We start from the raw sequence: 18,292 nt of genomic DNA, 5'->3' as shown, positions 1-18,292 counted from the left end.
ATAGAAGTTATGCTGACTTGACCTTGACTGATCATGGAACTGTTTCTCGTTCACGTCTTTCTAATGGAGCGGCGCATCCCCTGGCGACAACCGCTGATCCTGGGAATATCTGGACCTCCTCCAAACCTACCCCTAACCACCAACCACTCACCAACACAACAACAGCAAAGTAGCAGCAGCTTGTCGCGCATTGCATAGCCAATTCTTTTCTGCTTTTCCTTTAAGCTCACATTGCTCTACCACTGACTAACAAAGAAACTGGCAAGAATGGTCCGTCTCTGTGGAATCTGTCGTCAACCCGGCCATAACCGCAAAAACTGTCCAGTTCCTGTTATTGATCTCGATACGCCGCCTTGTGGGCTTGATAAACCTCCTCAAGCACAAGCACAATCCACGTATACGGTTTCGGTGCAACCTCGCGGCATAGATCCCGGTGTGGGTTTGGGGTCGGGGTTGGTTCAGGGGTTGTTGAGGGTGAAGGCGGAGCCGGTTGATGATTGGGGGATGAATGCGCCGCGAAGCGCGACAGATATCCCTCAGAGTATCGCGGAAGATACTATCAACGTCTCCATGCCGGCGCCGGTCGTTACCACAGTTTCTACTTTGGGTTACACGCCTCATGCCGCACCACCAACCCCTTGCCAACCATCACCAGCAGAACTCTTCAGCAACCCGATGCAGTGCAGAGTCTGCAAGCAGTCTGGTCACGATCACTCAAGCTGCCCCCTCCTCCGCCAAGCCGAAGAACACAGGAGAAACGCTGACTTTACTCTTCAACCAATTCTCACGCAACAACCAAATCTCCGGCTCGCCCAACGTCACCAACATGCCAAAGTCCTGGCCTCAATACACCCTGTCCCTCCTCCACCAGCTGCGAACAAACCGTACGTCATCACATTGGATCAGTCTGCTTGGAGGAATGTGGCTCAGAGTTTCGTGAGGCCTGGTGCGCAGCAGCAGTGGATGGTTACCCAGGGGTGTTTGTACACTTACACGAACTCTGGCCCTCCTACCTCGGCACCGGGGGCAGCTCCTCGTGTCCAGCTTGCAACCCAGCCGGCTGCTGTTCCGCGTCCGCAGCCATCGATCGAGCCTACTCCTGTCCAGACCGCAGGGCAGTCTTCTAGAGGCGCCGGCGTCGTCGGTCCTGCTCCACCTCCGCCGTCTAGTGAGCTCGAAAAAAACACATATTTCCTCTTTTCCGGGTACGATGCGTTGTCGTCTGCAACTACAGCTCCCCTGAGCGAAGCACCCACCGCACACCACCCTATCAATCCACTGGAGCATCCCCCTTCGTCTCGAGAGACATCACAAGCCCCGTCCGCCCCTGCAGACCAGCTCCCTCCCCCAGTACCGAAGGTCGCGAAGCAGAAAATGTCAAGGGAAGAAGCACTCCGCAGAAAGCGTGAACGAGGCAATGCATATCGTCGTCGACTCGCCGAAATCCGCGGCCAAGCCAAGGTCACTATTCCTGTTTCAAAGCCTGAGGCTGCTTCAACCCTGACTACCACTTCCACTGTGCCCGGTATCCCAGCCCCAACCCTCGATCCGACCATGAAAGTTCCCCCGCAACCGCAACCGCAACAGAAAGAACCAGCATGGTCCAACGAACGTATCTCTTCAAAGCTGTCTGACGCAGCAGTCGCGGCCGCCAACCCCCGCCCACGCTATCCCGCCTACGTCCCGCCCACCCCTCCCAGCGAAGAGGAAATCAAGGATGCTTTGGCGAAGGAGGGTTTGAGGACGGAGGGGGGAAAAGTTCGGATTGGGAGGTGTGGGGGATGTACGGGGGTTGGGCATAATGTCACGACGTGTCCCGGAGTCGGGGTTAGGGGGGTGGGGTGAGGAGAAGTGCGAGGGGGAGGGGAAGGGAGGAGGTGGGGGAGGAGGATGGGGCTGGGGAGGTTGTTAGCGATGACGACGAGGAGAGGGAAAGGGAGGGGAGGGTGGTGAAGAGGGTTAAGTTTGGTGAGACTGACGGGAAGGTTGATAAGACGGTAAGTTCTGGTGTAAGTTCTGGTGTAAGTTCTGGTGTTTCCCGGGTGCGTGCCCATGTGGCCGCTGACACAGACACTTATAGGCGTACCCAACTCCACCGCCTATTGATCACTACTACCCAATGACGGTTACGTCGTTCGAGATTGCAAAGACGGCGTTTGAAGGTGTCCAGAGGTACTTTGTTGATGGGATGGTGTTAAAGACAGGCAGGGTTGATATCATGGTTGGGTTTCACGGGCATCCGCAATTTGAGGAGGGGTGGGTGGGTGCTGACAATGTCCACCCCCCTGCTACTGAGACGAATCAAGACGGGGAGCGCAAGGACTGGGAGTGGATACCATCTGAAGGAAGTGACTTCGTCGAGATGCTCATGGTATAATCAGCAAAGATCTATTTAAAGTAACAGACATAGTTAATATCAGAGCTGCACGGTTCGGCAAGCCATCGTAAGCTGCTGCGCCTCCACCAACGTCGGCAATTTCAACCGGCGGCCCGGTACTTAAATTCGTTGAACGTCTATGCTCTCCTCTCCTCCTTCTATAACGAACCGACGACGATAACCATGCTCGACCAGAATCTTCCGGTTTATAAGTTCCGCCGTACACTCGACCAAACCGCAACTATAATCTCCACTTTCACCCCTTCGTCCACCCCCTCCTCCTCCTCTTCTTCCGACTACGAGGTCTACTCAGCACATCGCCTATCACGTATTCACACCCGCGTCCTTGACCCTCTCATTCCCTCTTGTATCTACGCCGATCTCACTACCCCCTCCCCCTCCTCCCCCAAAGAGAAACTCATTACGCTGAGAAACCCAGATTTGGAGGTTAAGTTTTGGAATGGGCATAGTGTGAGGTTTGGCTGGGAGTTTGGGTTCGAGGGGGCGAGGTGGAAGTGGACGCGTCCCAACCCATTGTCACTGCACGGTCTGGTGTTGTCGTTTCGTCCGGGGGTGAAGGGGACGGGGAGAGGCAAGGACGACCCGCCGATTGATATCGCTATTCTTGAGGCATCATATAAGAGCTTACCGAGGGGTGCGTCGGTGTTTAAATCTGCGACTGTACAGTTGCTCGAGCATAACCTCGATCGCGTGGGTATCCAGGACCGCAAGGGATTTGAGATCCTCGTTTGTACTAGTGCGTGCGGACTCTTGGAAGGCTGGGATCCAGGATGCAAAGGGGAAGAATACGGGGGACTCCCAGAACCGGTGGCCACGGATGGCGAGGCACAGCAGCTTTTGCAGGAGCGAGAAGAGGCACGACAAACAGAGGATGAAGAGGCTGACACGGCGGCTGTCCGAGCTCTCCTCGAACGCGAAGCTGAAGAAACACGTGTTGAGAGAGAACGACAGGACGCCATAGAGACTGAACGCATAAGACTTCTGTTACAAGAGGAGGATGAGAAAGAACGGATGGAGAGGGCACGCGCGGAGGCGGAGGAGTTGGAACGTTTACGTCTATTACTCGAGGAGGAGGAGCAGAGAGAATGGATGGCACGGGAGAGAGAGGTAGAGGCTGAAACAGAACGACTACGGCTTTTGTACGGTAGCGGTACTGGTGCTGCCTCACACATACCTCCACCCGCACCCGGACCCCAGCATACGATGAGCGGTGCGGGGATGGACAATGTGCCGGCGGCGTATCGTCCCCCACCGCCATTTCAGATGCCAGAGACGCATGAAGGAACAAATGTTGGGGATGGTGCAGGTGGCAACGAGAGGAGATCGAGTGGGAGGTGGTGGAAGAAGATTACAGGAACAGGGAGTCGAGAAGCCGTCGTCTAAGGTAACACACAGGGAAATATTTGGTTTAGGGACACCGGATGGAGTCATGAAATGTTCTGCTATGCAGAAGCCGAGCGAGCGTGAAACGGTATGGAATTTGAAGGCGGGATACACTAGCGCTATGGGACGTATTATTCGGGACGTCCAGGTTGTTGTAGCTGAGATAAGGAGTGTGAGTTCAATTGAGTTGGTCATCTAGGAGTATCCACTATACGCTGTGATGACCTCTTATACCCTCACAGACCTCTGCGTCCTTTCACCCGTTCTTCGTACTGCATTCAATCCATCGACACCCTAAGATCAGCCTTTCATGAAAATCCTTGATGGATATCTCCGAGCCTTCGGTTCCCACGGGTGATGTGCACAGTGTGCGGCGTGTGATCAGACACGAGCGCTGATAGAATCAAGTTTAGAGTGTCAAGGTCTCTTGAAATCATTGATGAAGAAACAGGAGGTGGCTGCAAAGAAAGCGAAAATAGAGGTGGCAAAGAAGGCGAAGGAGGTCAACGTCGTTGTTACGGATGCCCAGAAGAGACGCTCGGTTGATTCCGGATATGATTTGTGCAATCGTGCTAGCATCGAGTTCTGTACCACCACCACCACCACCGGACCCACTGTGAAGCCCGCTCCCTTCAAGAAGTCAGGCATCAGCAACTTCACTTCAATCTGCGGGATGAACAACATGGTCGCCACCAAGAGTAAGAAGCTGGGGATCATCAGGAAGGAGTGGCATTGCTGGTATCAAGAGAAGAAGCCCGTAACCCTAGAGATTGTCCAGGAAAAGAGGGTGAAGTTGACTGGGGAGCGAAGGGTTTGGGATGCCAGAAGGATGTGGTAGAGCATTGCGCTCTCCTGCTTTTGCTCCTGTGTTGTGTTTTACATGTATGGATGGAAGGCAGTGTTTGAATTGGTACGTTGAACCCCACTCACTGAACTTGGACGAGATGCTAATCGGCATGCCAAGGGTAAAAATTCGTTGTGGGGTATAATGTGTCGGGCAGGCGTTTATATTTTTGCAATCGAACTTGATGAAACTGTCACCTGCTGCGCTCCTCTCTAGTAGCAGTCTGTGATAGCTTCGTCGTCCGTGCATGGTTTTCTTTTCGAGTTTGTTAGCATTGGAGTAATGGATCTGGAATTGTCTCTGGTTTCTCTCTCATATCTAGACCACAGACATGCTTGTCCTGTTCATGATCATGTCGACGCGTTCCATATCTTTTCTCACGGTTTGCCCCCTATGCCTCCGAGCGGTCCCCAACACGTGCACGCGCGACACACCAAACTCACCAGTTACCGCACAAATCTAGCACAAACCCTGATCAGGATTAACCAAGCCCCAAGAAGCAGCACTCCACTCCTCGAACACTGAACAAGGTTACAGGCTTAAGTGTGCCAAAACCAGGGATTTCAGGAGATCCCGGCGGTATCTTGTGCCTACACTCTTAGGTTCCTTCACCCTCCGTGCAGTTCTCGATACAGGTTTTTCGTAGGCTGTTGGTGGGAATCAATGTTACTGTTGACGTTGGCATTTGGTGAATATTGTAGGTTACTCCAACCTGCTGAAAAAAGTAACAAGAACGTCGGTAGCACAAATCTTGACGTCGCTCGCAGCCGTCGCGACAACAAAATGAGTGGGTCAGATGTCAGTCAGCACAACAATGCATAAGCTCCTTTTCGCACCACCACTTGAACATGTCGTTATATAGTCTTGCGCAAAATTTGACGCATTCGGAAAAGGTGGGCGAGGTTGACCCTGGTCTTCAAATTAGCGTCGTACGACGGTTATGGCTAAAGTATCTCGCTGCTGATATAGGACGGGGCTGCTAAATACCTGTATCAAGAACCTGTGCTGTACTTCAGAACTCTCAAGTCCGTCTATATGATGTCGGCCTCGTTGCGAGTTAACAACCCATTCACTGCAACTTCACGTTCCTTCTCAGGAATCGACCTCAAACCAGGCATGACGCACCCAGACTATATGAAGTGGTGCTTGCAGAGCTGACAGGCAGAGCACCAGGTCGGCTCCACGACCGCGCAAGTACTGCAGCACAACCCGGATGGGGAAGTCCTGTTATTCGTCTGGCCCTTTCAACCGCGCCGTTTCTCGTCGTGCTCACGGGCTGGCTCCTCGCTGGTTACACTTTGGTGGCTTCCTTGTTCCCGACGTTCTATTGTGGGCCCAAACTTTCGGATGTGACCCACATGGTTCTGTATCTATGGGCGGCCATCGCTGCTTTTACGGCAGAGAACCCGCGAGTACACAGGGTCATTGCGAGATTCGCGATTGACTTGTCATTGTGGGGCGTGACATACTTGTAAGTCATCTTGTCCATCAGACGTGGAAAGACGGCTAACGGCGTATTCAGACTGTTGTTTCCGCGATCGTCGAGCAAACGCCAACCGCGTCGATAAGCGCACGAACGCAGACGTTGCGTCGCAAAGAGCTGAAGTGAAGTCTCCGATTTAGCGGATCGAGTATATACAGTTTACGAATCACGTTCAATCATGACATCAACACAGGACACTGCCTTGATACTTCTGCATGAACTGGAATCCCAAGATTCCCTGATCCGGTATGGCGCGAAACGAGACCCGCGCTAGTGGGACTGCTCTCGAAGTCCGCTCCGTTGACTGAAAAGCTGCTGTCCCGTCGTAAAGCAGTGACAAGCCAGACACTCTTACACCACCTCAAGATGAGTTTTGAGCCCTCCAGACTCTTAGCCCCTGGCCTTTGCGGGCCTCGCACAAGCGCCAGGATCACCGCTGTTTTCCCCAGAATGTTCGAACAGATCAACCACCATCTCTTCTGGTGTCTAGTTATCAAGATGGTTGCAGCCATGCTCATTCTGCAGCTTTTCAGCGCGGTCTTCTTCTAGACCATGCAACCTTCGATCCAAAGCTGTACCGGCTGGAACCACACTGGTCCCCGAAGACTTTATCACTGATCTGGGACAAGGTTGATGGCCAAGAGCGACTAAGTGTCATGTTGAAGATCGGCGCTTTGGTTGTTGCGTACTTCGCGTGCGTATTAACGCTCCTGTGTGAATTTTCATGTTACGGGAGGTTTACGTGCGAACTCGAAAGCCTGTATTTCGACTTAACTCTTGTGACGTGCTGGACAGCGACCTTGTATGTGATTCCATGTGAGTGTCTACGTGCGCTGGATGTTTCGTTCTTCGAGATGGCGATGCGGAAGCCGAGCATCTATGGTCTTGCGCCGTACACATTCCCCTATGTGTGGGAGCTGTCATCAAGTGTCGACTGTGCGGTTGCTCTTGCATGTTTCAGCGTGAAGATGGTTTGCTTTTTCGCCCTTTCCGCAGCTTTTGTGTTTGTGGTCTTCGTCGCCGTCTCCTTAAGGTGAGCCTCCTCTTCCGTTGCCTCCAGGCGGAACCTTCGTAACGTACTAACAGCGTGTACCTATAGCGTCGAAGACTACCGAGTTTTCTTCAGCGATGTTGTTAGTGGAGTCAGACGCCTGTGTCGAACGAGCCGTTTCTGTCTCAGGCCGCTCGGCATATTCACGCGCGTGGTTTTCCAGTCATATTGTTTTATGAGTCTGACATTGGACTCTCGCTACGACGTCGAAACACAGGGAAGTGTACATGGGACGACGAGAGCTTGGCTGTTTCATCTAATCCAGATGACCTGGCTCACAACCGTTTTGCCATGGTAAGTTTTTTCAGAGCAAAGCATGCAGCTGAAGCTGATCCCCGCGACGTAGCTTAACTGCTGAAATGATGATGCCGGAGCCCCGTCATGAACCACCTCCGCCCCTCGCTCAGGCAATCAATTGGGCCGCAGTGGTCGCCAACAGAAGGGCCGATGAAGGTTACTTCAGCGACTGATCGCACGGCCGTGTTGCCGTAGTGCACCTGAGAAGGTAACAGGCCTGTTATAATGTGAAAGAGGAAAGAGTATGGAACAACGTGGTAGAAAGACTAAGAATGCAATCTATAACGGATACGAACGTACCCCCAAAGCTATATGAATCTCCAAGAAATGCAATTAACGAACAAATCCCTGAACCCAACGAACCACAGAGGCAAAGCAAAACAAAAACGCAGTCAAATCGAAAGAATTGCAAGAGACACCAGAGAAATCCCAGAAATTTTGCACACACCCAATTTTCCGCAGACACAGTCCGCACACACACCCTCTCCGATGACCCTCGTCTACTGAAGGAGAGGATCCCTGAAGTACTTCTGGTTGTTTCCGACCTTGATACCAACCGTAGTCTTGTAATCCTCCCTCCTGCGCATATCCCGGAAAGTCTTAATATGCTTCTCCGCCTCTTTTCTTCTTCCGCCAGTAACACCCATCAAAGACCTCTCCTTATTCTCCATAACCGCAGCCTGGATAGCCTGACGATGAACCTTGACACCATCAGGGACAGCTCCAGGAGGGCGAAGGTGTTGACGGTAGTAGCGGTGAAGGGAACGATGACCGAGGGAGATTCCGCGGTTGGGGAGGTAGAGAGAGTATTGCGGGTCGACGGGGAGGGAACCGAGGTCTTCGCTTGCGATGGAGTCTTCGTCTGAGTCGTACTCTGAAACGTCTTCCCAGTCTCCACCTTCGACATCCTCTGCGTCGCCATCAACCATCTCCGCGTCCTCAACATCTGAGTATGATGCAGAGAAGTCGTAGAAGTCGGAGTACTCCAACATATCCTTCTGGGTGTCATACTTGATCTTACAGTGCTCCTTCGAGATCATGTGTGCTCTACACGCCTCCGCGGACCTGTACTCCTTGTGACACGACAAACACGCGTGTCCAACGTTGATCTTTTCCTGCAAATAGCGCAACAAACCCTCGAGGTCGGTGAGGTAGTCGCGTTCTGGGATGAAAAGACCGTGGCGGGAGGACATGTGCTTCAGACACTCGTCAACGGCGGAAAATGGCGGGTTGTTTGGCGAGCAGAAGAGACAGGAGTTGACGTTGATAACGGCAACATTGGCGAGACGGGCCTCAATCTCCTCCTCCTCAGTCCTTTCTGGTGCCTCGTCCTGGATGGACATCCTGTCAATCTCATCCGCCAAAGGTGCCGCACCGGTCGCATTTGAAGACTCTCCAATCGAGAACGTAGAAGAAATCATGGACTCGGCGGGTGATCCAGTCCTCTCTCTTTCCGCCATAATACGTGCCTCGTACCGTCCAGTAGCCTCCATATGCTTCTTACTCCTCAAATGATTCTGGAAAGCGTTAGGGCTGTAGAAAGTCTTTTTGCAAGCGGCGCAATTGGCGCTGAAGGTCGATCGCTCCTGCTCTTCCTTCTTCGCATCGTGCTGTTGCAAGACCTTCTCGGCGAAGGAGTCGGCGGTGATAGGCGGGAGATCAACGACTTTTCTCTTGAGGTTGTAACGGTGCCAGTCGGTGCGGTAATGTTGGCGCTGGAGATCGGCGGTGTGGAAACCGACCGCACAGGCCATACAGGTAAAGAGAACAACCTGGTCCTGCGAGGAGGACGAAGGCTGCTGCGAAGCGACTGTTGCTGTCGACATTGTGAATGAATCTAATCTGCAGTTCTTAGTCGTGAACCGATGGATCCTGGTCTTTTTTATTCGATGGTCGCCACTTGCGCTCAAGATTTCTCAGCAATCTGAGCTGCACGTGAAGATTGCCGCAGACTCCAATCTCGGCAACCGACAGAAAATTGCCGTCAGGGCCTGTAAATGTAGATTGGAGGGAAAAGGGAAGGAGTGGATGTAAATTATGCGAATCAAGATATATCAAGTTCTGTTCAACAGAATGATTCAATCAGCGTGATCTTGAGCGGGTGTCGGGCCCGCCGCACTCCGCCCTAGATCACAAACCCATCGAACGTCGAAGTCTTCGGCAGGTAGCTTTGCACCATCCAAACATATTGATACGTCTTCATCAATCTTTCAAACATCATCATGGGGAAGGCACTTACGGCTCCCACAACCCCTTCATCCACGCCGCCAACTTCGCCTGATCCTCCGCCTTCAACTTAAAATACATCCTCGAAATCTGCTCCCTAAACTCTCCCAAACCCAGGCCTGCATCCGCGGATGCTACCGTGTTCGTACTTGGCACAATCATGGATGCGGGGCGATTATCTCCGGATCCAACACGTCTGTGATGGCGTCCAAGACCTGGAATAACCCTGGATAGGCCAGACACTGAGCCCGCGATGCCGTTGCCTTGAGTCGGTGCTTCAGAAGGAGCTGGGCTTTCTGTCGCTCTGATGATACTCATCGCTACCTCGGGACTGGTGGGCGTTGGTGGAAGCGCACCACGGTCGTTGAGATCTTGTCTCGTCCACTCAGTCCTGAACCAGGAGCTGCTGGGATTGTTCCTAATTTCCCTCGCTTCACGCCTGGAATCCCTCGGATTCGCTGATACTTGTGCTGAGTCCTGAGGATTCGACGGATTCGAACTTGCAGCTTGGCTACGTGACTGAATTTCGAGGGTGTAGAGGGAATCCTCGAGTGCGAGCCGGTATTGCCTGAGTTCGGCTTCAGAAGCAGTCGTAGCGCTTCGCGCACGAAGCTCGCGCGGCGCGGAAGCGGATCTCGGACGTGCAATAATGGACCTAGCTGTGGGTGGTTGGGGTGGATCCTGTGGTTCGTATACGTAGGGCGGAGGACTGGCACTTTGCGGGGCAGAGTTGGACCCGGTATGGGGTATTACTGGACGCCGCGTGGGTGAGGTGTGACCCAATGCAGGATTCGGCGAGGATGAGGTACGGAGGGGAGGGGTGATGAGTGCCGTGACTTCGGGGCCGGGGAAGCATTGTGTGTTGAGAGGTGGGAGTTGGATGAGACCCGGTGTTGTCTGCGTCGCACTTGTCTGTACACGAGCTAGAATCCTGTCATATCGATCAGCAACGTACGCGCCAGAGCTGAACACGAACTGGCATACTCCGCTGATGAAACCAGCATGAACGCTCCACATGTACTCCTGCCCCTCACCATCATGCTCTTCCCCTCCAGCGCCCGCCCAACCTTCACCGCACTTTCCCAATCCCTAAACTTGAATATCCGTTGATCCCCCGCGAATGGGTTCTCAAAGTATGCCTCCACTTTCCTGATTTCGCCAGAGATGTAACGGAGATCTGGTGCGTGTCGGATGAGAGCGAAGTTGAGGCAGTCGCACCCACGATGAGCTTCGACGTCGTCGAGATTGAGGAAGACGAAGGTGTTGTCGTGGTCGGGGTTTAGGGTCGATCCGGAGGATATCATTTCGTGGATTGAGGTTAAGGTGCTTACAGGCCTCGCCAGGCCTGGATTTGACGTTGAGCTTGCCATGGCAGCTCCCGCTGTGTCCTTCAGTCTGTACTCAAGTCCTGACTGGTATCCCAAACTCTTCCTTAGCTCCTGACCAGAAGGATGTGTTGAATAAGTCAAGGTCTGCCGCTGGCGTGGTTGGGTAACTGAGTTTGAGCGGAGCGCTGACATAATTATCTTTAAAGAGTACGGAGGAGGCGGGGAAACCCGGCGACCGTCCACTGCTGCACCCGGGGGGACCATATGGACCTTTAAAAGAGTTTCGGCATGTGCAGGTAAGCGGCTGCAGCTGATGGAACACCGATTGTTCGGTTCTGCCGTGCGGGTGGAGGTTCCATTTTGACGTGGGCATCAGGCGGTGTTGCGGAGGTGCCCGGCCATCAACCGGCCCGGCCGCGTATAGTGTGAGCACTCTATTATTAGATTACAGTACTTCACGGCCGGACGGGCGAGTGGAGCAGCTGTCAGGCCACACAAGAGCCCGATAAGCAGACCTGTCATGAGAATGAAGAGCTTTCCCTTGTTCATCTGTACACCGTGTGAACTCTGGCTGCCAAAACTGCTGGAAGTTGAACAGACACCCTAATGTCCGTTTGCGTCGCAGAGTATAAATCCTTTATTCATATTGGAATCCGATCAAGCATCGAAGCAGAACTGATACAGATACCCTAAACGTACACAAACCCCGTCACTCTTCCCATGCCTCCTCCGAACCTCTACCCGCTAAGCCCTACACCAAGATTCCACCCAGATACTCCTCCACAGTCTTCACGTCCTCCAATTCCGCAACACACCCAACAACCCCATCCGGCCTAACAACAACCAAGGCTCCCTTCTTCATATTCACCCCCCAAGTTTCATGTGCCGCTCCTGTATCATCATGGAACAAGCCCCACTCCCAATCCCTAATCGTCTCCGGATAATCCACGACCTCAATTTCATGTCGGTCTTTGTGAGCATGAACAAACAGAGGCTCGACAAGGCCGGAATAGCGGACGAGGGGCGAGGATGGGGTAGGGAGGTATGCGCCGAGGGCGTCGAGGGCAGGACGGGTGGAGGAGGTAATGAACGTTCCGCCGAGGATGAGCAAACGGAAGGTGCCGTTGACGGGCATCTCGTCGTGGATGTCCCTGGGGTTCGCGTCCACCACCCTTACGAGACGGGTATTGAACAGCCTCTTCCCTGGTACCACCGCCTCCTTCGCCTCCGCGTCAATTACCCCCGCCGCATCAGGACGAACGAGGATCGAAGAGGCGTATTGAATCCCACACCCGGAAGTAAACCCATTCCCCTTCGCGAACACCTCCAAGAACTGCTCATGCGTCAACCCACTGTCCTCCCCAATCTTCCCACTGAACATACTCGAGAATTTCGTGTCGAACTCAATCAGCTCCCTGGCAATCTGTCTCCTCTCCTCCTCATAAGTCTCCAACACCTCTTCCTTCGCCAAACCCTTCAACACTAACCCAACCTTCCACGCCCAATTGAACGTATCCATCATAGACACGTTCATCCCCTGGCCAGCCTTGGGAGAGTGGGTATGACACGCGTCTCCGGCAATAAACACCTTCCCATCCTTCTGAAACCGCGGCGCAGCGCGTTGTCCAATCTGATACGCCGCATACCAATCGACACTCTCCCACTCAAACTCATACGGCGCCAGCACCCGCTTCGCCTGCTCCACAACCTTCTCCTGCGTAACCTCCCCCCTCCTCCTCTTCGCCTCCTCCTTCGAATCCTTCTCCACACCCTCCCCGCCGCTCGTGGGGGGCGCCACCGCCATTTGTGTATAGAGTCTTGTGAGTACTCCGCGTGGAGTGCGTTCGCGCGGAATAACCATGATGGATCCAGCGTCGGAATGAATCGCGCACCGGAACCTGATATCGGGGAATGTCGTACGGCAGATTCCGTCCATGACGCCCCATATGTAGTCGGTGTGTTCGCCTTCGAGGGAGATGCCCATTGCGGCGCGGACGGATGAACGGGCGCCGTCGGTGCCGAGGAGGTATTTGCACTTGACTACTGACTCCACGCCTTTCTTGGAGATAGTGACGCGGACTGGGTATTCTTCTCCTTCGTGAATAGAGTAGGAGATGAAATCAGTTTCGCGTTCGACGCCCACACCACCACGGCGGGAAACAATATCCTCATGAAAAAGCCTCTCAATGATGCCCTGATGAATCGTGACCTCATGCTGATACCTTGCACCCGTAACCACATCCCTCGCGCGACTCGTCCTCTCAATCCCCTTCCCATCCTTTCTCGGGTTCCAGAACGAAACCTGATGCATCTGACATCCCCTTTCCAAAATCTCGTGCGCCAGCCCCAACTGCTGCAAGACTTCGAGTGTACGTGGTTGCAGGCCATCGGCTTGACCGGCCGGGATTGCTTCAGCGCGACGATCGATTGCACGGAAGGGGATGGAGAGGCGCGAAAGGGAGGCTGCGGCCATCATTCCTGCGGGGCCGGTGCCGACAATGAGGACGTCGACACATTCCGATGGAGTATAAGAGGTGTCGATGGACGCGGCACGCTCATCGTGCAGGCGACCGCCGGCAAGGGTATGTGAGTCGACGAAGTGCGTCTGGGTAAACAACGCCGGCGCATTGGCTGACTTAATCGAATTGTCCAATGCTGCTACCATCTTGCCTTTCCCCTGTCTTCTTCCCCTCCAAATCTAAAGGGATCAATTGGCTTTATAGGTCTCGAGGATCGCATTGTCGCAACATTTTGTCAGTGCTTGGTCAGTGCAATCAGACCCAATTCGGTTAGCTTCGGCTAATTTGAGCGGGGCCGCGCGGGATTTAAGGTGGGGCGCGGCAGGGAAGTTGGAGAGACGCTAGGGGTCCTCGGAGAGATCGTGGACCGAGACGGATTAGGTAAGAACTTCGGCATCCTTTATGGGTTTCTCGAACTTGATGCGCGGTACTGGGTGAGGGAAGCCGAGCGGCCATGGGGTAACGGCAGTCGCGAATCCATCGAAGGGTCGGCTGCGGTGCAAGCTCGGAATTACAGAGGTCGCAGCTAAGCGGAGGTTAGGGACACTCAATGGGCGTTGCGTCCTTCACAAACCGTCCTTCTTTGTATCACAGTCCCTCAAAAATATCCATCTACCCTGTTCACGTCGGCGATGCCATCGGGCAGAATGCCGTATGTCGGGCTAGAAGGATCCCGAAGCCCATAACTGGAGGTTAGATACGCTTGTGATCGACTAGTTCAAGATCTTTGGTGGAACTTGTAATGGTGCTATATTCCTCGTTGTACGTCGAAATAGGTCTCCATTGCCTGGGTCCATCGATTCTACCACCACAACCTGACCGTCTTATCGAACCCTCCAGTAACAACCACCTCCCTCCCCTCCACCGTCCCAGCCCAAACCGCCTTAACATTCCCCTCATGTCCCGCTAACACCCCAATCTTCCTCTTTGTACTGACATCGTACCCACGTAAGACGCCATCATCCCCATTAACCCAGATTCCATCACCACTACCTCGCCATACCACCCGTGGAGTGGAGTACTCGTTTTGCGGCGCATCCGTCCATAGGTCACCAATCACCCGAGATTGAGAGAGGTCGAGGAAGACGACCCGGTGAAAAGGGGTTGTGGGGTGAAGGGTCGCAATTGCGAGGACATTCGGGTTTTGGGGGTGCGGTGCGATGTCCAGTGGGGAGAACGAGACGTGGTCATCACCAACAGCGTTCAGGTTAATCGTCCTCTCCTCACCTGTATACAGCTTGATACATTGCAGGAGGTTCGATGATCGTGCAGCCATAATGACCTCGTTGTCTTCGGTGATGTGCAATGCCTCCGGCTGTGTCGCGAATGTGATCGTTCGCTCCTCCTTCCACGCCGGTACGGGGCACGCTGGTGACGCCCGGTCACGACAAAAGATCTTGACAGTATTGTCGTAACTCGCAGAAACAAGGAACCCCTTGTCACTAGACATCGCCAGCCGAACGACATACCTCCCATGCTTCGCAACAGTCTGCACATGCTCCACATGCGGCCCACCATTGCGAGGGACGTCCGTAACCAAAATCCTTCCATCCATACCACCAGTGATCAAGAACTGACCATCAACAACCATACTCAACACCGGACTCCGTCCATGCGGATGAAACCGTCCCACTTTCAAATGGTCTGGGTTCTTAGAGTCCAGCGATTGTGTGGTCCTGACCTCGACAGCACCATCACTATACGACAACCATACCATCCCTTCGACAACCATCGCATTCAGTACAGCACCGTGCACACATGCCGTCTCTCTGAACTTCACCGGCTCCCCACTAGGAGCCGACCAGCTAGGAAGGGTAGACAAGGCGTCCTGGACATGCGTCGCGTGCATCGTAGCCTGCATCTCCCTCATCCGTCGATCCCCCAACAACTCCTCCAGATCCAATGCTTTCGGACCATCATTGAAGCCAAGTCCTGTTTCGTGGCGGAAGGCGTCGAGGGTCTGTGGCAACTATATGGTCAGCGACTGTGAACAGTAACCAGCCTGTGATCCCCACATCTGTATAATGAAACTTCTCAAGGAAGGCAGCGATGATTGCGTGAGGTGAGTCCTCAGCTAATCTTGATCTGGGCATTTGGGACGGTCAGGAAACGCGAGGTGTGCGGTGTAACGTCGACGTCGGCGTCGTACGAACGCCACGGGGCTAAGGTTTGACCGGTGCACGCGTGAACATAACGATACGACATAGTCGAACTTGATATTTTTATGTTTAATTTCTCTAAATCAAGACGCCTGCTTATGCTTCAGCCTCCGTAACAGCCGCACTCCCATCCGCACTCGTATCCATCGGCGTACCAGTCTCGGTCTCAGTACTAGTCGCATCACCATTTTCCGCAATTTTCGTCTTCTTCGCGGGACTCTCCTCTAAAGTCTCCTCAGCACCCTCATCCCCTCCCTTACTCCTCTTCTTCTCCTTCGCCTCACCATTCTTCTCCTTCTTCTTCTTGCCACGTCCGGCTTGTCTAGCACTCCCCGCCACAGCCTCAATATCACTCGGCAAAACCCTCAGTCCACTCAACACCCATCCTCCACCACCACCCATCGTCATCATGGGATGCACACGCCCAGGCAGGGTCTGGTACTCCCTCGCTCTCAAACTCACGATCGTTGGCGCGAGAATTTGGCGTTTCGTACCGTTGTGGAGGTGGATGGAGAGTTGTAGCAGCGTCTCCTTATGCGGTGCATAGACAACCACTGGTCTCGAACCCTCGACATAAGGCAAAATAGCCGGTACGATCGTGACAGGATCAAACGTGCTGACAACAACACACCCATCCCACCCACCCTCCAAGAAATCCTTCTGAGCCTTATCTACCCTCCCCCAACTCTTCAGCCTACCAGCCAACCTCTTCGCCGCATTATGTCCCTTCCCATCCACGATCGCCTCCAGTGCCGGCATCTCGGGTCTTGGGTCCGTTTCTTCTGGGTGGAGGGCTTGGAGCCAGGAGAGGGATTTGACGGGGGAGAGTTGGCGAGGCGAGAAGTTGAAGTAGCGGCAGACGTCGAGGGCGGGGTGTTCGTTTTCGTGGAGGACCATGAGTGTTCCCTCACCGCCCATGCGCTCGAGCATGGCTGCTACGATCAAACCTCCCGTGTCGTCCACGACTAGGTATCGGCCACCGGGGAACACGTTCGCCTGCGCCAGGATGTATGAGAGTGATGAAGTACGGATGTCGAGGATGCGGTGTTGATCCCGTGTCCAGAGGTAATCACAAATCGTCGGCAACGTCGGCGCCAACACCGTAAATCCCCTCAAGAACTTCTGCTCCTTCCTCCGTTGATACTTCTCCTTCGCAAACTCCGTCTTCTTATCGAAATTTGAATGTGCTGCCATGACTTTCTCCACGATTTCCTTACCCTGGATATTCTTATCCTTCTTCAGGGCCTCGATTTCTTGCCATGTAAGGGTTTGTGCGGTTGCGTCGTCGTTAAGTTCGCGGTTGTTGCCGACGTCGTCTTCGATTTCGTCGATGGCGGAGGGAGCAATGGGCACGATCGTCTTGTTTTCGTGGATTTCGTAGGTGAGGCCGTATGGTGTTCCGATGATGTCGTCAGATTTGAACGAACCGAATTTACCGAGTGAGATGGTAGTCTTCGGCGTTACGGTCACGACTTTGACGTTCTTCGATGGTAGCAGGAGGAGTAATTGCTGGTTTGCCTTCACCACGGGATTCTCCTCACTCGTTTCCTCGAGTGCGATATCGCCATGCGACGATGATCCCAAGGACGCGAGAGTGACAGGAGTTGCGGAGCGGTCCTCTTCCAATGCCTGAACGGCGGGATTTGGTGCAGCTTGTGTAGACATTGCCTGAGATGCTTTCTGTCTTGACTGTTTTGGTGTTGCCGTCTTCGCAGACTTTTGTGTGGCTCGTGCGCACTAGCCACAGATAGGACACGCTTATCGATAAAAGAATTAAAGTTGGTATATTATGATCGTACGGAATATTATGATTGCCATGTAAGCATCGTCTCACTCAGCTCCATCTCCGCCTCCCTTGCCTGCAGCGCAGACAGGCTCCGAAGACGTGGGATATCAACGACTGGGTAGCAGCGTTTACGGCGTGGGACTGGGAGTGGGCGGGGGGGTATCAAGTCGAGCGCTGGTATCCTCGTTGTTAAAGAGGAAAGAGGTGAGAGGGAGGAGATGTCTGTGGCGGTTCCCGTTGTCTTCGTTAGTTGTTCGGAGGTGAATCCCGCGTCTCTGTATGCCCCTAACATTTAGCCACCACCACCCACGGCGACGACTTTCCCGAGTTCGAGACAACACACCTCCAATGCACCTGCCTCACGCAAACCGAACTCGAACACCCCAACTCATGTCTCGTCCAATGAAGCCATTCCGCGACGTTCCTCGCATCCACACTACCCGCGAACCTAAACGCACCACGCTCGCTCCCAGACCCCTGTTGTTGTATTGGGCACGGTGAGGAGTGTGACTTGAGTTTAAGGGCGATGGAGGAGTATTGTTCGGGTGTGAGCTTGGTCGAAGTTCCTTGTCGATGGAAAAGGAGACAGTCGCCTTTGTCCTCGTCCTCACCCATCGAGGATGCCTTGAAAATGAAGAACCCGCCTTTCTCCACTACAGCTGTTGCTGTCGTCGATGCTGCAGTTGTAGCTTGGCGACTGATGTCGGGCATTCCGAAGACGACTGTGGCTCCTTGACTCAACCGATTGAACACGGGAGAAGCGAACTCGTTCCCACAGTACGGAGACATTGTTATGAAGCCGACGGATGCTGAGGTTA

The 18,292-nt window shown here is 53.7% G+C and overlaps 10 protein-coding genes across 10 annotated transcripts; 4 read left to right on the top strand and 6 right to left on the bottom strand.

The window, feature by feature from the left end:
* The first annotated feature begins 43 nt into the window (after positions 1-43).
* On the top strand, positions 44-1,982 carry SAICODRAFT_131065 (uncharacterized protein). Its single transcript, XM_019165428.1, has one exon. It carries the CDS (start codon positions 268-270, stop codon positions 1,843-1,845), a length of 1,578 nt encoding a protein of 525 aa, XP_019023704.1. The 5' UTR covers positions 44-267; the 3' UTR covers positions 1,846-1,982.
* Positions 1,983-2,482: 500 nt separating this feature from the next.
* On the top strand, positions 2,483-4,069 carry SAICODRAFT_131059 (uncharacterized protein). Its single transcript, XM_019165427.1, has one exon. It carries the CDS (start codon positions 2,561-2,563, stop codon positions 3,779-3,781), a length of 1,221 nt encoding a protein of 406 aa, XP_019023703.1. The 5' UTR covers positions 2,483-2,560; the 3' UTR covers positions 3,782-4,069.
* A 151-nt stretch (positions 4,070-4,220) lies between these two features.
* On the top strand, positions 4,221-4,619 carry SAICODRAFT_8018 (uncharacterized protein; the record flags this gene model as incomplete). Its single annotated transcript, XM_019171190.1, has 1 exon — positions 4,221-4,619. One exon carries the CDS (start codon positions 4,221-4,223, stop codon positions 4,617-4,619), a length of 399 nt encoding a protein of 132 aa, XP_019023702.1.
* A 502-nt stretch (positions 4,620-5,121) lies between these two features.
* SAICODRAFT_131047 (uncharacterized protein) lies at positions 5,122-6,371 on the top strand. Its single transcript, XM_019165426.1, has 4 exons — positions 5,122-5,518; positions 5,595-5,739; positions 5,799-6,096; positions 6,148-6,371. Exons 1-4 carry the CDS (start codon positions 5,474-5,476, stop codon positions 6,191-6,193), a joined length of 534 nt encoding a protein of 177 aa, XP_019023701.1. The 5' UTR covers positions 5,122-5,473; the 3' UTR covers positions 6,194-6,371.
* A 1,369-nt stretch (positions 6,372-7,740) lies between these two features.
* Positions 7,741-9,374, bottom strand: SAICODRAFT_30696 (uncharacterized protein). The gene has a single exon (XM_019167739.1). The coding sequence runs from the start codon at positions 8,947-8,949 to the stop codon at positions 7,957-7,959; it is 993 nt and encodes a 330-aa protein (XP_019023700.1). The 5' UTR covers positions 8,950-9,374; the 3' UTR covers positions 7,741-7,956.
* Positions 9,375-9,486: 112 nt separating this feature from the next.
* On the bottom strand, positions 9,487-10,891 carry SAICODRAFT_131021 (uncharacterized protein). Its single transcript, XM_019165425.1, has one exon. It carries the CDS (start codon positions 10,697-10,699, stop codon positions 9,692-9,694), a length of 1,008 nt encoding a protein of 335 aa, XP_019023699.1. The 5' UTR covers positions 10,700-10,891; the 3' UTR covers positions 9,487-9,691.
* An 870-nt stretch (positions 10,892-11,761) lies between these two features.
* On the bottom strand, positions 11,762-13,531 carry SAICODRAFT_41831 (uncharacterized protein; the record flags this gene model as incomplete). Its single annotated transcript, XM_019168677.2, has 1 exon — positions 11,762-13,531. A coding segment is annotated over one exon (1,770 nt), but the record flags the coding sequence as incomplete, so codon positions are not given.
* Positions 13,532-14,331: 800 nt separating this feature from the next.
* SAICODRAFT_71765 (WD40 repeat-like protein) lies at positions 14,332-15,625 on the bottom strand (the record flags this gene model as incomplete). Its single annotated transcript, XM_019170710.1, has 2 exons — positions 14,332-15,489; positions 15,545-15,625. 2 exons carry the CDS (start codon positions 15,620-15,622, stop codon positions 14,332-14,334), a joined length of 1,236 nt encoding a protein of 411 aa, XP_019023697.1.
* A 351-nt stretch (positions 15,626-15,976) lies between these two features.
* Positions 15,977-17,245, bottom strand: SAICODRAFT_49689 (Gcd10p-domain-containing protein; the record flags this gene model as incomplete). The annotated part of the gene is made up of 1 exon (XM_019168976.1): positions 15,977-17,245. A coding segment is annotated over one exon (1,269 nt), but the record flags the coding sequence as incomplete, so codon positions are not given.
* A 514-nt stretch (positions 17,246-17,759) lies between these two features.
* Positions 17,760-18,263, bottom strand: SAICODRAFT_8012 (uncharacterized protein; the record flags this gene model as incomplete). The annotated part of the gene is made up of 1 exon (XM_019171188.1): positions 17,760-18,263. The coding sequence occupies one exon, from the start codon at positions 18,261-18,263 to the stop codon at positions 17,760-17,762; it is 504 nt and encodes a 167-aa protein (XP_019023695.1).
* Positions 18,264-18,292: the final 29 nt, after the last annotated feature.

Source organism: Saitoella complicata (assembly GCF_001661265.1).
Source record: "Saitoella complicata NRRL Y-17804 unplaced genomic scaffold SAICOscaffold_14, whole genome shotgun sequence".
NCBI classification, from domain to species: domain Eukaryota; kingdom Fungi; phylum Ascomycota; class Saitoellomycetes; order Saitoellales; family Saitoellaceae; genus Saitoella; species Saitoella complicata.
This window is presented reverse-complemented; position numbering and strand designations above follow the sequence as displayed.

Excerpts from the sequence above, each read along its gene's own strand:
- SAICODRAFT_131065 (XM_019165428.1), top strand. The coding sequence starts at position 268 with ATGGTCCGTCTCTGTGGAATCTGTCGTCAACCCGGCCATAACCGCAAA.
- SAICODRAFT_131059 (XM_019165427.1), top strand. The coding sequence starts at position 2,561 with ATGCTCGACCAGAATCTTCCGGTTTATAAGTTCCGCCGTACACTCGAC.
- SAICODRAFT_131047 (XM_019165426.1), top strand. The coding sequence starts at position 5,474 with ATGTCGTTATATAGTCTTGCGCAAAATTTGACGCATTCGGAAAAG. Across the intron at positions 5,519-5,594 it reads ATTTGACGCATTCGGAAAAG|GACGGGGCTGCTAAATACCT; the intron begins GTGGGCGAGGTT and ends CTGCTGATATAG. Across the intron at positions 6,097-6,147 it reads TTGTGGGGCGTGACATACTT|ACTGTTGTTTCCGCGATCGT; the intron begins GTAAGTCATCTT and ends CGGCGTATTCAG.
- SAICODRAFT_30696 (XM_019167739.1), bottom strand. The coding sequence starts at position 8,949 with ATGGAGGCTACTGGACGGTACGAGGCACGTATTATGGCGGAAAGAGAG.
- SAICODRAFT_131021 (XM_019165425.1), bottom strand. The coding sequence starts at position 10,699 with ATGTGGAGCGTTCATGCTGGTTTCATCAGCGGAGTATGCCAGTTCGTG.